Source organism: Labrus bergylta, chromosome 8, assembly GCF_963930695.1.
Source record: "Labrus bergylta chromosome 8, fLabBer1.1, whole genome shotgun sequence".
NCBI lineage: Eukaryota > Metazoa > Chordata > Actinopteri > Labriformes > Labridae > Labrus > Labrus bergylta.
In genome coordinates, this window is record NC_089202.1 from 5,951,998 (window position 1) to 5,968,766 (window position 16,769).

The 16,769-nt window shown below is 39.1% G+C and overlaps 1 protein-coding gene across 2 annotated transcripts; it reads right to left on the minus strand.

Moving 5' to 3' along the window:
- Nucleotides 1-71: 71 nt before the first annotated feature.
- On the minus strand, nucleotides 72-12,349 carry entpd3 (ectonucleoside triphosphate diphosphohydrolase 3). Of its 2 annotated transcripts, none has more exons than XM_020656958.3 (10): nucleotides 12,164-12,349; nucleotides 8,826-8,967; nucleotides 7,857-7,974; nucleotides 7,465-7,624; nucleotides 5,549-5,708; nucleotides 5,183-5,410; nucleotides 4,390-4,653; nucleotides 4,199-4,309; nucleotides 3,152-3,289; nucleotides 72-1,760 (listed from the first exon to the last, which is right to left on the minus strand). In XM_020656958.3, the coding sequence occupies exons 2-10, from the start codon at nucleotides 8,958-8,960 to the stop codon at nucleotides 1,572-1,574; spliced, it is 1,503 nt and encodes a 500-aa protein (XP_020512614.2). In that variant the 5' UTR covers nucleotides 8,961-8,967; nucleotides 12,164-12,349; the 3' UTR covers nucleotides 72-1,571. The 2 variants fall into 2 exon arrangements, with proteins under 2 accessions (XP_020512614.2, XP_065813768.1); XM_065957696.1 differs by lacking the exon at nucleotides 12,164-12,349 and adding an exon at nucleotides 11,754-11,898.
- Nucleotides 12,350-16,769: the final 4,420 nt, after the last annotated feature.

A 16,769-nucleotide genomic window follows, 5' to 3' on the forward strand; every position in this document is an offset into this window, starting at 1 on the left:
GCTATTTTCATCAGTTAAGTGTCTTATGATGCAATATGAAGGCCTTAATCTTACACAACACTTAGAACAGGTACAGTTAGATCATAACTTTATTATGTACTTAATAGAGAGAGTAATAGTATTACAAAAATAACACAGACACAGTCAATGCATTACATGAATCATGCATCATTCTCTACAGTGCAAAGACCAAATATGAATAAAACGGTTCCCCAAGCACAATACCATGCACACACGTGTCAAAAGAGACACAGACATCTACATGTTTATATTTATGCTGCTTTCAATCCGAAATGATGATGTACTATAACCCTGGGAAGAAAAACCTTTCTCTTGCTATAGAGCAAAATGTGCCTGGCACAGTACAGAGAAAAACTCTTACCTTTAAAGTCTCCTATCCATTACATTTTTCATCTATTTTTCATATAAAGTTAAGAAATCAATTGTTTTCTCTCAACTCTGTTTTTCCCATCTGGACTAAATGCTAGTTTGATTTCCAAAGCCAAAACAAATCTAGTGAAAATGTTGTCATCAGTATGTTGACTATTATCCACTGATTGATATATAGCTCTCAGAAGAAAAGCTTCGTATTAACACTTACTTCTTCTCATATTTTAAATGTAATGAAGATTGCACTCAAAACTGTAAAAAAATAGATTTTTGGAGATGACAGGACCCATCGGTAACATTACTTTCACTTATTTTAGTTTCCTTCAACTTCACAACTTCACTTGGACCTCCTCTGATCTATACTATAAATCATTTTCAAATCATTATCCAAAATGTCCTTTTTTCTGAAAGTTCAGAGTAAAATCTTGCCAGTAATGTAATAACACAAGGTTGCTGCAGAAATATTTCAATGGGTTTAAGAACAATTATTTTCATTGACCATTTATCTTCATTACCAAAATCAAAAAATCTTGTATTTAAACTAACAAAAAGTAGAGGATGTGTTGTGTTATGTAGACTGTATTTAGTTTGCAAACTCAGAGTGAACCTACAGTACAGCACACTGGGAAACATACATTATGTATTAGGGAGGTTTTCATTCATTAAATGTGGAGTATGATTGTGTACTTCTGGTATAAAATGCTACAATAGAACAAAGTACTACCACATTGTATTTAAAGAGGGTGCATTCAGTGCAAACACATATATCATACAACCAAAACAGTGATGGAGGGATAATTTATCATGCTTTCGCCTGCAGGTCCATGTGAGTTTCTCACGTCTTTTTGTGTAGCTTGAAAAGCTAAAAATAGATCCCTTACTTAAATCTTTAAGTCTCCCTGAGGTACAGGACTTAAAAAATACTGTTCTAAAAACATTTATACTGTAGCAATAGACCCAGTCTAACATCTGATACAAGCAGTGAGAGGTTTTACAATTTGAGGCTCCTATTCAACTTTTCAAAATAACTGAAATATGAGATGGTGAATTGCTCAGGTTGGAAAAACAGAAACATTACGGTAAGTTACTGTCACTCAGCCATGCGACTGTAGTGCTCTTAGAGGATTACAGCAGACCCCATAAGGCTTGATTGCAGATCATTCCATTTGTAACTTAGTCTCTCAGAAGCAGACGCGAACGAGGAGGATGAAAATGAAGACAACAGTTACAATGGTAAGCGCTGAAAATAGAAAGATAAGGCCAGCAAAGACCGGGTTTGTCATGGGGGGGATTATTTTCACTTCAGACGGGATCATGTTGGTCACACTCAGCATGTAGCCCAAACTCCAACCTATGCTGGTGTCCTTTACCTGCAGAGAAGATAAGAAAAGAAAAAAGTGATACCTGATGTTCACTGTTAATGTGCATGCTCCGCACTGTATATTTTTCTAATGCTTCAAGTCAGCCAATAAGAGGAAGACTAGGCCAAACATGCTAAAACGGGCAAAATGATTATTATTGATGGGACAAACAGGCTGCAGATTCACAAATAGTGCATGTTGAAATATGACTACAATCATATTAACTCGACGCTTTAACAACTTCATATGAAAAAAAAACAAAAGGCAAAACAAATGTTTAAACAGCAAATGCACTTCTGATACAGAAAGATGCTAAGTCATGGAAATACTACAGGAAATTTATGAGTATCCAGTCATCATGACAGAAGTGATCCATGCTTTTACGGGGCACCATGTGGAATTGGATATTGGTTAAATTAACTTAATGTATTTCTTTGATAACAGGTCTTCTGCACCCCATGCTGCTGAATTTGTTTTGATGATCGTTCATCATATCCTCCTTGAATGTATAGCCTGTTTCTCAGATATAAATATTTCGTTACAGCAAAATCGTGTTCGTTGCCACTGTGGCTAATGCTGTACATTGCCTTGCATGTCTAGAGCAGTAATAGCTCTCACAGCCACTGTTATGAAGTAGCATACTGCTCCTGGGCAAAAGATGAGTCATAAGACCCAAAGACAATCCCTGTAAAGAATCCAAGTGTGTCTGTTTTGTGAAATCCTCTTAAGGACCTACCCCACTTGCCAGACTCCCAGACACCCCAAAGGCACTAAACAACACACACTGCACCCTTATTCTCTTGGTTGTGGGACTGGAAATTGGGAGCATTGCCAGATTTGGAAGAACATTTATATGAGTCAAAAGAGTAGCCGCCATGCAATTAGGAAACTGCTGCTGTAATGTGTCACTTTTTAATAGCTTCTTTCTTTCTCTATGACTCATGAGTAATAGGCTCAGTGTCACACACAAGGAATCCCCCTCGGATGATGGAGTTCCTTTGTGAAGAGACGCCATCTCCTGAGGGCATCCTAGAGAGATACATTGCCTGTCTTTCACTGCTGCTTCAACTCTTTCAGTGCAGATAACTGGTATGCCAACAATCCATCCTTAATGGGTGGCCTTGTTCACACTGGTGTATGTGAAATAATGTTAGACATCTGTGTCTGAACATGAAAGAATGCTGACAGCAACTCCCATAAAACTACTAGAAATATTTTGAATGTTTTTATTTTTTTGATTTTCTTCTTCAATATTAAGAAGAGCATTCTTTTTGCTAGAATAGATGATAGTGGAACAAATAAAATATCTATTAATTGAAATAACAGCTGTGGTAAGCATGCGGCTGGGGCAGCTTAAAGGAGTGTCTATGGTTTTCATGTTGTGTTTTTGTTCTACAAACCTGTTTATCAAACTGAATATTTTTCCAAGTCTCTTCATCAAACTTGTATCCATCAGCCAGCAACGTGAAGACATAGTGAGCTGCAAAACAGTAGGTCCTGAGATATCTGTCCGAGATCGATATTTTTTCAACCTTCAGCTAAAAAAGAGAGAGAAGCAAATACAAGGGTGAAGCTTTAAGAATGATTTTAAAGAACAGAGTATCAATGTTGTCAAATTTATACAATCAACCTTTAGACAAAGATAAGGGCAAGAGCCAACTACTGTATTTGTGCTTAAATATCATTTAAAATAACTGTAGAGATAACGTGACATTTCTGATTACTTGCAAAGATATGACAGCTACTTTGGGGATTTTATACACCAAGTCTAAATATCTTCTCCTACATGACAGCCATGGTGTTTGTGTACAATGATGCATTTCTCTTGTTTAAAGTATCCAAATAACTAAGCTAATCACTCTCAAACTATAACCCCATAACCATATTTCTCCTTCAAGTATTATATTTAATTTCTTATTATTGAGTGCCACTTTCATACGTTTTGACTACTTTAATGCTTATTTTGTTGTTTATTTATGGGATTCTGATATACATATTTGAATATCCGTTTATACATTTTCTTTGTGAGTACTTTTGAGAGGGCTAGAAAGGGCTTTCATTATCGCATCCAATATTGTATAAAAAATAAGACCTCCTATAAGTTATTACACAAGTTAAGGCACTAGGTTTTCACCACATGGATTGACCAACACCAGAGAAGAAATGCCATCACACAATTTTGTACACCTTAATAATTGGTCTGCAGGTGTTTAGCCTCAGGAAGGAATTGTTCCTTTATGTTGTTCTCGTGTTAAAAGGATGTGGAATGTGGTTTGCTCGTGTGTATGCTGCACCACCCATCACAAACTTAGCATTTTGCTCATTTCTGCTTTTTTGTTTATGTTGTCTTATTTCTTTGTTGCTTCCTTCTCTTCTCTCATCTTTTCATGCCCTTATTCCATGTTGGCTCTTGTTTTTATGCCCACATACCAACTGGGCAAACTTACCACTGTCCAATGTGTGTGGCAGAATTTCTTCACTGAAGCATTAAACTTATCAAACTCCGATGTGCCGTTCATCAGCAGCGCTCTGGCAGTGAAGAAGAATCCTGCGTATGCCTGATAAGAGCAGTACAAACATATAAGTCATCAATTATTAACCTCTTGATTTGCATGTCTACTATTTGATTGTGTCTTACCATGAAATCTCCAGTGACAGGTGGCTGCTCCACCCCGTTGAAGGAACACTGAGGTGATGAGCAAGTCTTGAAATCAAAAATAGACTTCACTAAGCTGCCACATTTGTCGGAATTGGCTTCTCCCACCATGAAGAACTCTTGATCCGGGTCGTAGTTTTTGGGAGTCTTTGTGCACTCTGTGTCATAGATGGACGAGGCCTTTAAAGTGATGTTGAAGCCTTCGGGGTAGCAGGGGTTAATAATGAAGCTTGGGTCAGATGATTGCTGAAACGTGAAGAGGAGGACGACATGTCAGAAGGAAAAAATAAAAAGAGTCTTGGGAGGAATAGGTATGAGGGAAGAGTTTGGACAGTTTTACTTGTACTGAGACGAAGTTGCATTTTGTTCCAGGATTCTGCTGCAAATTACTTCCCATAACAAATTACCACAGCATAGCATATCTCTCAAGCCACAATTACTATTAGTCTAAAAAATAAAGCTATAACCTGCCAGAAAAATGCATTTCCAGTAGACTAGCTTGAGGACATTCATGGTCCGATCAATATTGTTAATGACATAATGCATGGGACAGTAGTGTTCATGCATCAATTTTTAATGCTCTTTCGTCTGCACATGCATGCAAAGAGGCCCATATTACCACCACAAATACACAAGCACTTCAAACATGAGCACAGAAACGTATTGTGTTCAAGGAGAAACTCAGAAGAGCCAACACCCCTATTATTACACCATGGAGATATGACAAAGTTTCTTCTGCTCACACATGCGGAACACAAAAAGACAAGCTGCGTACCTGAACTACTTTGTCCAGAACCTTCTTCTCTGCCTCATTTTTCCCATAGCAAAGGAAACTATGTGTGTAGACATTGTAAGGATATCCATACAGCTTGACACGCATGTAGTCATCCCCCCTGAGTTCATCTTGGACCGCAAAGGCAATCTGTGTCGATGCTCCACCAAGATCCATGGACCCAGAAGTCTTTGCCCCTTCTGGGCGAATAAACTTGTTCAACAAGTGTAGCTGCAATATAAAGGTAAAAGGTGAGCTTCATATATGCTTAACCTTGTGATGGTCCTTTTTGTTAGGCAGGACTTTCCTTCTTTTTCAATATTCAAAATGATAAGTAAACTTTGATGAAGGCTAATGGCAGTATCTTACCTCCAGGAATCTTCCCTTGAGGTAGTTGACAGTCACCCACCCATACAGGCCCTCTTCCTGACCCGAAATGATGGAGGCGTTTTGGAAAGCGAAAGGCAAAGAGCTGAGGTATTCTGTGAGACTTGCCAGGATTTCATTGGACCTCTGCTCATCCTTCTCACTACAGCAGAGCAGAAAACCAAGCACAATAACAGTGGTAAGTGGCAATGAAAAATAGAAATATATTGATTATTTTTCTGGTTTTAGGTTCTTCCCTGCCAGGAGTTAAATCCTCAAATTGATACATCTCTGATGTTTTTAAGACGCATATGAAGCTAGAGCTAGCAAGGAGACGATTAGCTGAACTTAATCTAGACATATCCAGAAATATTAATCATGGCATTGTTGAAAGACAATACAAATCTTCACCCTTCACTTCATGTTAACCAAATCTTCCTTGTTAAATCTGTGCAGAAAGTTAATGTACTTGGGGTTACAACTTTGTCAAAGAACAAGGCTAGTTTACCCTTCCTCCTTGTCCTGCTCAGTAAATTAAGCTAAGCTAGTCATCCCATGGCTCCAGCTTTATATTAACTACACATACATGTGAGTGGTATAGATTATCTCATGCAACTCCTAGACAAGAAGACAAATAAACACATTTCCCAAAATGCAAATGTTAGTGATAACATAACAGAATGGACTGATTGTCATGATTTGGTTTTGTGTTTGAGTTTCCCCGCTTTATCCCAGTGTTGCTTGTTTCCCTTGTGTGTTAATGTTTCCTAGTGTTCATGGTTTCCTAGTTTTGTCTTCAGTGTTTTCTGTTTTATTTTGTCATTCATTATCCTCGTGTATCTCTGTGTTCTAGTGTGTTTTGTTAGACTCTTGAGTTCTGTGTGTCTTCAGTGTTTCATGATTTATTTTGTATTGTCCTCACTGTTTCTGGTCTTGTGTTTCTCCCTGCCTTGATTGCCCTGATTGTCTTCACCTGTGTCTTGTTAGTCTCACCTGTGTTTGATTACCCCTGTCTATTTAGTCTCTGTGTTCCTTCCCTAGTGTTGTTAGTTCATTGTAAGTGTTGCGTGTTGCGTGTTGCGTGTTGCGTGTTGCGTGTTGCGTGTTGCGTGTTGCGTGTTGCGTGTTGCGTGTTGCGTGTCAGTTTTTGCTCATGCTCCTGTGTGGCTCCCTGTTTTTTGGTCTCTGTGTTTTTTGTTGAGCTTTTGGGAGTACGTTTTTGTTTGCCTTTGGCCTTTTTGATTATTAAATACTTTTAGTTTATTCTGCACTTGGGTCCACCTCTCCTTGTTCTCCAACCGTTCATGACACTGATGTGTGTGGAAAATTTGAGGCCAACAATAACACAAAGAAGTTCATTGAAAATGTGCTTGGGCTGCACATTTAATCTTTCTTTTTATACATTGTGATTTATTCTAAAACAAGTCAATACTAACCTGTGTACTTTAAAGCAGAGTTAAGGGCTGATTCAGCACATATACATCTATAATGCTTTAACATTCAATAAACACTTAATGTAACAACAAACACAACAACAGAAACCGTGTGGGGGCTGAATTTGAACCTCCCAGGATCATTGTTACCCTAGCTGAGCTTTTGGTTATTTCCCCAGTCATCAGTCTGAACAGGTTGTATTGCTGGATCTGTCCTGTGACTTGGAGGGTATTGAGAGAAACGATTTGGTGCATAAATGGGCCTACACTGGGTAACACTTTATATTAAGGTGCTTGTAATAAGCATTAATAACAGGTAATAAGTGACTTATAAGTGACCTATTACCTGTTATTAATGCTTATTACAAGCACCTTAATATAAAGTGTTCATTGTATCAGTACATTGTTCTGATCCTTCCTGTCACTCTCCATTATAAATTATGAGAAGAGAATACACAAAGATAGCTTATTTCATCCCGTACTTACTGCAGCAGTCTCATTCCAGCAGTAGCTCCAAGAAAAAGAGGCGTGGTTTTGTGTTTTTCAGCAGGAATGGTTTGCATGATGTTGTCCATACATTTGTTGAATGACTCCAATGATTTAGCATCTTTCTCCGGGTCAACTTTCATTTCTGAGATACCATCACCTATGGGCACAAAGCCAAGCTTGAAATATACTCTTAAGTACAACAACTTAATGCATAAAGTGAGGTGCGTGCGTTAATGTCAGTTGAGTTACAGCTGATGGATGGTGATGTCAAAATGCTTAGTATGGTCTTTTTACTTTTAATATCTTTAATAATTTCATGCTTTTATAAAAACTGATTACATGCAAACTGAAAAGTGAAGCTCTTCTCATTGAAGAGACAAGAAACTCACCATCAACTCTACAGTTCAATTTCTCAGTCACCACTCCAGTTTCATTCTCCTTCTCCCCTGGCCACTCATACAGGTATATATTTGAGCGTGAAGAACCAGAGTCTATAACTATGCCATACTGCAGGAAAGAAGAAATAACAAACTTAAGCATATAAATAACATCTGGTCTCTACAAATGCACATTTGACCTTAAATAGTATTATATTTAAACCCCCTTAAATATCTGATTAAGCATTTAGACTGGAAAACCAAATTAAAGTTAAAGAGGCTGCTAACTCCTAGCACAACCTCCCGGGTTAAAAAAATGAAGCCAATGAGGAAGTGTAAAACATTGCATTTCCTTGAGTTTCCACTTGAGGCTGTCTCTCAAGACCAAGGAAACCTTATTATATTAAATGCTTATTTTAACAGTAGAAATAAACAATTTTTTGTGCTTAGCTTATTTCATTATAGGTCAAAAATGTACGTGGTATTATAGGCATAACAAGTGTCGTGGCTTATTTAACTAGCAGGCGGGCTCATTGTCACTGTCAAGGAAGCTAGGCTTTACTTCAGGTAAAACTTTGAGCTTTTTAATGTTGTTTTCATTGTGTGAAATATTCTAGCTAGATGGCTGTGTTTCAGGAACCAAGATGTTCATTTGGCCTGCCTTAACTCCACCTCTTTTCCTTTTCTGGATTGGCCAGAATGTGGCTGGTGTCAGTATTTCCCAAATGCCATCCGCTATTGTTATGTTTCTAAACTCCTCTTCAGAAACCAATGGGCAATGTTCCCGAGACTATATCCATATTTTTAAAAAGTCTATGTGCAACTCCCAACATCAACAACAACCCTTTAAATAACATCATCAGTTATCTTATCTTGACCCTGACATCTGGTTATTGTCTATCTTAACATTCACAGCAATGATATGCTGTTACTTGATAAGTCAAGCAGCTAACACGTTTCTGTGTGAATGTTTGTGTTCACCTCTAATGTGTACTTGTTAGTCCCCCAGGTGTCCTGGATGACAGCAACAGCAACCAGAGCAGCAATACTGCCCAGGAGGAGAAGCAGCACTGCTGCTACCCGACACTTGTAGCCCCCTGGCCGTTTGGAGTGCATTTCCTGCCTGTAAGAAAAAGGGTTAAAAAAAAATAATAATAATAAAAAGAAGAAGCGAGAATTGTGGTTATTACTTAAGGCATTTTAGCTTTCTGTGAAGGCATGCAAAGAGGTTTGAAAAGTGATGATGGGCAGAAAATTGAACACTTTATTGTGTTGGAAAAAAATGATGGCAGCATTAAATGTTTTGACATCAGCAGTATCAAACACATTAACTGGCAAATAAAAGGATACAAGTATGCAAAATGTGAAAAATCAAGAGTTTCCAGCCCGAGTGAGATCCCTGCACAGCAAAGTTAGAATTGGAAAATTGTTGTAACTTTTTTTATGATGTGCAAATGAGAATACAAGCTTGTCTTAGTAAAAGATTTGTTGAGGAAATTGGGCCGAGGAGAGATTTAACAGAGTTTTGGGTGATGTTATTTTCATAGAAAGATAAAAAGGTTTGCACCTTCTAAGGCTGGAAGCAAGAGGAAAATAGGTTTGGAGAGCGCCGTTAAACAGCAAGCAACACATTTGCTGCTGTCTCATGAAAGCCTTGCATATTTTAGCCTCAGGCCTTGGTTGTGTTGTTTATATAAACTTCAAGTGCATGTGCAATTGGACTCCAACATACTAATGATAACCTTCCAGATAAAATTTGAATCCACCTGATTAAAAAAAAAAAAACACAGCACTGATTGTAAGACCATGTGCTAATCCCAGTGAGCTGTAAGAGCTGCTGTGGAGCTCATTAATTATTACATAAAATAATGATATTAAGGACTAACACCTGTTTCTAGAATAAACACTTTATGTTTAACTGCAAGCAATAGAAGGATACCCCCCCACCACCTCAGAAATGAAACTTTTCCTGCTCTCATCCTGTTTATGAACATGTTAAACATGTAACTATTCTCTTTGAGTTGAATGTACACTCAATGACGAGAAACAGTTTCATGCCAGATCCACCATGTGTGCTTTGATAGAAACAATATTTCTCTTGTCCTTGTTCTAACAACAAAATAACACACTCCACATGCGATCATATAGATGTGTGCAATATGGTTGCAATTATGCCTCATGGCCTTGCATTAACTCGTCCGAAACACAAAGTGCAGCTGTTTCTTGTTTTCTGGAGTTTCCTCTATTACTTGCACGCAATGTGTGCCAACGTTGTGCATCTCATTATTTATTCGTATGAACATCATGTGTATTTATTTGAATGTGTTTATACTACATATCTAAGCATTGTAAAGTTATGTAATAGAAAAGACTGGATATTTAGATATTTAGCATATTTTTTTGTAAGTCATGAAAACAACGAGTGTCCCAGCAACCGTTAGTAAACCAATCTCTTGTTTGAACTTGTTGAGATTACCACATCATGCTGTCCTTTTTGTGATGTATTTTCAACGTTGTTTTGGCTGTGAGGTAGTGTTGCCTCAGGTGTTATTATCACTGTGAAACATAGCTTTCAACGTCTCCCTCTCCATATCTCACTTTTAAGTGTCTCATAAATTCCGTTTTAAGCTGTATTAATTACAAACTCATTATTTAAATCCTCAGCTGTCATACTGTAACAACACTGCAAAGGCGATGTTTGTTATTCTCTCAATATCAGCTTTCAGAGTGCTGCAGCAAAGTCAGTAAATACAAGCAGGTCAAAGCTGTTAGGCAAGGTGGGATTAAAAGCTGACAACATGCATGTCTAATGTCTCTGAGTTTGTCTTCTTAACTATACAGTGTTATTGTTAACCTTGGATACCAACAATATCACTTACAGTAACAAGTGTAATTCCAGATTTGTTATTTTTTAGGTGATATCTCTTTATAGCCACGACCCATACATTTTTATTTAAAAACACAGGACATTAGAGGGTGCCTACATCAGCTTTTTACATTTTCTAGTTCCCTTTAGTTTATCATTTGAAAATGAAAATATATGCCACCACACTGCCAAGATTACTTACATGTTCTTTTCCCACTCAGTGAAGCAAGTTTGTGTGTTAATGTTGCTGCATGTCAAAGCATAAAATACTGAACAAGCATCAATACTGTATATATTCAGTGCAAAACAGAATGAAAAATTATATTTTTCCTTTTTTAACATCTTTTTTCTTGCACCCATAGTTTAGCATGAGGAAAAAAATCTTCTTTTTAAGTAACATGCGCTCATTGATCTCCAGCTTCCCTGGCTCTGCTGATGGTAATGTAGTCATTAACATCAGCGTCCTGTTGACTCCAGGTTGCCTGAACGCTGTTAGTAACTTTAAGTGATATCCATTACAAAGGTTCAAGCATTTACACTAGTAACCTCACTCTGATGGACTATGATTAGGTTTGTAAATGATGTGTTCCAAAGCAGGTTTAGTCCAGATCCTCTCATTGACATGACTTATAGGTTGAACTTTCTTTCATCAAACTGGCTGCTATAAATAATGACATAAGCAGACACGGGTATAACCATTTTGGGTTACTAACAACAGGGCATACAAAGATTTCACACCTTCCTCTAACTTAACACATCACTTTACATTAAAAGGTGAAAGGCCTTTGGTACTTGTCCAGCCAAGAAAATATACATATTTGTTCAGATGATATCATTTTTTAAAAGTCTGAATCAGATTAAAAGTAGAAAATCAAAATGTAAAATACAAACAAAATACAAAATTCTATATTATGATAATTTAGGAGGCATGGTAAAGATCTGATGCATCATTCACCTTGTTGTAAATAAATTCTATTGGCTTTAACTGTACTAAAAAAAACAGATAAAGAATAACGTAGGCATGTGGAACAGCCAAAACTTACTTTTCATTCATGCAGAAGGTAAACAGTAAAATAATTGCAATAGTAAAGTTTACATGGAATTACGGGTAAACCAGGGAAATCAGCAACCGAGACTAAACTTTACATTTCACCCACAGTGTCCCTTTAGTAAAACTGCTATCTGAAGCTTGGATGAAATAACTCAAAGTTATTTACTCGTGCTGTCTCTTCTGCCTGTAGAGACTGGTCTGAGTGTGATGACTGCAGAAAAAAAAAATTCTCATAAATTAACCCTTAGCAGAGCAGTCTGTGACAGTTAATCACCTAAAACAATGACTCTAACGGGTAAACTGTTTTGTTGACAGGTAAATACATGCATGTGAGACAAAGGAGGTGTGTGTGTGTGTGTGTGTGTGTGTGTGTGTATATTTGTGTGTTTGTTTGTGTCTTACCTTGAGGAGCAGGTATGTAGATCCTGCCTGGGAGTTCGACTTGGATGTCTGTGGAGAGGGGATGAGAGGAAACAAGGTTTCAGAAAAGGAAAGGCAGACAGAGAATAAGAAAGAGACAGAAGAGCAAGGGAGTGTGCTGTGAGCGGCTCTAAAGAGGAGTGGCCAAGAGGAACAGGAGTGTTGTACCCCAACAAAACACAGAGTGAGGGAGAGAGGGATTATGGGTGGAGTTATGTACATACACACACACACACACACACACACACACACACACACACTCCACTTTACACCACACCTACCCCACCAGAGATACAGAGCAGGAAGCCCAGCCAGTGAGTGATGCAGGGCCATTCCTGTTGCCCTAATGATTAAGCACAGATACCAATGTATGAAACAAAGTGAGAATAGAAAGAGGGACCTAATTGATCTAATCAATAAAATAAAGTGCAGTGTGGCTGCGTATCTTCTGCACAGGCTATTGCTAAGACAGCTCTTATTTACCAGGGCCCTGAATTGGAGAAGAATGGATGAAATGCAAAAGGATCAAGTATAGTAGAAACAATCAAGGATGTGTTGGTACTTGTAGCTCCTGATTCCACGTGAATCTCAAGTTCTCACAGTGAAAACTATGAGTCATTCTTCCATTTAACAAAGTTGTGTGGAACAAACCGTACATTGTGCAGTAATCCAGTATGCTACTTTTTCATGCAGGTAGAAAAAGGCAGAAAACCTACATTTCATTGTGTTGCTTGTCTGTGTCCGAATGGGCAATTTCCGGAAACATGAGAACGGCCAGCATTTTGATGCGCATCTGTTTATGTCTCATAAACCCATTAGTGGGAGGGGGGGAGGGTCGTCAAAAAGCATCAGCCTTCAAAGTACAGCTTAATGGACAAAATAACTTGAACATGCCCTGACAACACATCTAAACAACCTTTAGAATTTGTATACAGACTAAACACACCCATTTCTCCATTGTTTCTTTTATGTATTCATTCATTCATTCACTATGACATTCACTCAGTTAATCATACCCATTCACCAACCTTTATTATGCTTAATGTTTACAGACAAAAATTACATCCGGAGACGTTCTGTTTTGCCTCAAATCTGAATGAATTGAACCAAGACCACATTGTTCTACTAAAGGGACTCCATTCAAAGTCAATGTGCTACTCACAGAGGGTGTTAGGCGGCCCCTGAAAACAGATGCATGATATCTTGTGGAGCTCTGGAGGATATTCAGGTGAAATAACTTCTGTGACAGCCACCTTAGTATGTCAGCTGTGGCTCACAAGCTTCAGTTTGAACACAAATATGGATTACAAACTAGGAGGAAATGTGTTTAAAATTTACTGGAATTATCGAGTTGCATTATGGGACGTGTAGGATCCATTTTTTAGGAGTTTGACTAATAAAAGACAGGCTTTCTTTTTTTAAAGCTTTTTTTCAGGGTGCTTTATCTGGTGCTTTTTTGACCTTCAAAAGCATTTTTTTTATTTCCAGTCACAGTTTTTTGTCATGTCTGTTACAGCTGTCCGTTCTGGTGATTTACAGTCGCAGCAGAAACTCTGAAATAACATTTTTTTTCCCTTTGCAAAGTTCCATGGTGAGAGGTGCACCCTTTCATCGGGATGTCCAGATGGGGCCACTGAAAATCTTGGGGTGGCACACCAATGATATGGGCTGAAGACTATTGCAGACACATGTCTGTGTAGGTCCACAGTAATCCAGGTCATGGTAAATTGGAAGCTTGATCCAAAGGAAACTGGACTTGGTTAAAGATCTTGAAGACGTTTTACCTTTCCTCCCAAAAGCTTCTCCAATTCTACAGTCTAACTAACTGGTGGACGCAAGAAATGAAGCCTCTGTCCAGGGTGATTTATGAGAGTCGTTGCCGAGTTGTTGATTTAGGGCGCACTCACATGAGGTAATCCGTACCATGCACGCCTCACCCCTAAAGTCCAGTTTGTTTGACTAGTGCTTGGAAGAGGTGTGCTTCGGCACGGTACAGTTCATGCACAAGCACAAGCACAGGTACACAATGTGAACAGCCTTCATTATGGAGAAATCCTGTAGATTTTTATGGTTGTAAATGACTCAAAATAAGTCAGTAGCTGACACGCTCTCTGTGTTGTTCTCAGATGTGCACACTTGGACTTGGCCCACACATTCCTTATATATATTTTTTTAGTCTGCCTGTCTTGTAAAATAATGTCTTGTAAGCTTCATGAACAAGTAAAGCCATGCATGTGTTGTATAACGACGTTATTGGCCCGGTTACTCTTGGAGCATTGTCAGTGCAGGCCAGCGGGGGAATGGGGAGTGGGGACAATCGTGCTTAAGCACAAGCGGGAAAACTTTGCCTAATTTTGCCTAGACTGGTCAACCACCCCTGTTAAGGGATGATTTTTCCACCTCAACACAGATGGAAACAAACCACATATTCAGAGTTAACACCCCTTTCAAACCAACAGTTTTCTCTGGCCAGGATGTGCACTTTGTCATCTTCACAGGAGTGTCCTTTGTCCTTCAGATTGTTGGGCCACGCAGGCTTAGGACAGTCAAACAATGGACTTGGGCCTGCACCTCTGTAAAAGCCTCATTTGAGTTATTCACTGAGATCACAAAGAGGCCTAAAAGGACTCTTAATCCCTCTCTCTCCTCATTGGAGGGGACCTGAGGTAGACCCCCCATGGAGCAGGCCAGGCTACAAAACTCCAAGACTTCCATTGTTCTTTCTCTTTCCACGCGCTGACTTCTGGTGCTCGGAGACCCAAGCTTATCTCCTGTTTCTGCAACAATCTTCCTTTGTTTTAAGTTTTTTTGGCGCGCAGGTAATCCGCGGCCGGTAGTGTTCTAAATTCCGAGCTCGGATTGTCCAGTGAACGCATCTCAGTTTCTCGGAGAGCGTCAGACTATAACAGATTATCAGAGAGATAACGGTCTTATTCCGTCCTGCAACGAAAGGACATCAAAGGACATCTTTCCACTCGACGGAGAACCAACGGAGCCGCTCTCGCCGTAAGGGACCCTCGCCGCCATCAGACGCCTCTGCACCAGAACGGACAGAAGATCTGCTCCATCGCCGGACTCTTTTCCTTTCACCAATCGCGGACAAAGCGATTCACAAGTGAGGCTTAATTAGGTCTGGGCAGAATTAGCTTTAGAGAGTGTTTTTAACAATTGTTGATCGAAGCAGAAACTGTAATCTTTATCTTTGTTGGACCTGCGTCCTGAGTTTTACCTGTTTAAAACTCTTACTGTTCCCGTTTCGGACCGCTGCGTCCTACATGTGTTTAGCGTAACCGCGTTATAACCGGGTATTACTCTTCTGATCAGAAAGGCCAGTGTAAGCTGTATTAACTTGAATTCGGCTATTGGCTTGTTTCTGTGAATGAAGGGAATTGCTCCGAGTTGTGGCGCGGGAGTCGGACTGTGATCCGGCCTCTTCAGGCTCGCATTTCTCTTTTATTCTCTTTATTTCCCCTTCTACGAACATACACACACATATTCCTGTGTAAAACGTACATCTGTAGACCAACTCCACCACCGCGCCATTACGCACAGAGATCTATACACTCGCGGCTATCCAGACGCCTCAGGGACACAGATCGTGTAGGGCCGAACTCAGTCTCTTTTAGACCTTAAGGCCACATTTAGGCCTTTGTTAGGTGTGCGCCATCGGAAGGGCGACCACGTGGGACGAAGTAATCTTCCCCCCCCTTTCTCTCCCTTTCATCCATGCACGCACGCACGCACCCAGGTCTTTGTTAGGTTTGCGCCATCGTGAACGACCACGTGGGTACGAAGCCATCTCCCCCCCTTCTTTCTTCCCCTCTCTCTCTCTCTCTCTCTCTCTCTCTCACACGCACACACCTACATTCACACCCCTTCCACAAGCCTTTGCTTGATAATGTTTGTTGCTTAGATTAGTTTATAATAGTTATTTGTTTAATTAAGTTCATTGATTTTGGATTGATGTTGCTTTGTTTAAATAAATTCTGTTATAATTTAAGAGAGCAGTTGTTTGTGGTTACTGGTGTATTTACATTGTGATATAAGCTGGGTGCGAAGGCTTTGTGTACGGATTTCACGCCTTCAATTTATTAAACATAGTTATTCATTATTAATAATATTAGTAAGTAAATAACTAATTTGAGACTGATTTGAGTGATATTTTGGTTATATTTACCTGATTACAGGTTGGTGCCCCAAAACAAGATTAAACATAGTTTAATGATATTTTATTTATATTATTAATAATTAAGTATAATTATTAAAGAATATAACCAAAGTTGACTTGATACAACCCCAACAAGATGTAAGTAGATAGCAGAATACTGTCCTGAAGAGCTGGCTCTCCTATGCTGTGCCATAAACAACATTGCTCTGCTGATGTCTGGGAGTTCTGCCTCAAGGTGTTGGATGGTTTGAAACTTTCCAGGATGTTGTGTCTGGGAAATATCCTCTCCTTTTTGTTTTTTAAACCTGATGGTAATGTCTACTCTGTACCGTGAACTTCATTCTATTTGACCCAGGTGTCATCCACACATCTACACCAGTGGACTGGGGTAGCTACCTTAGTTGCAACGGCCTTGCCATA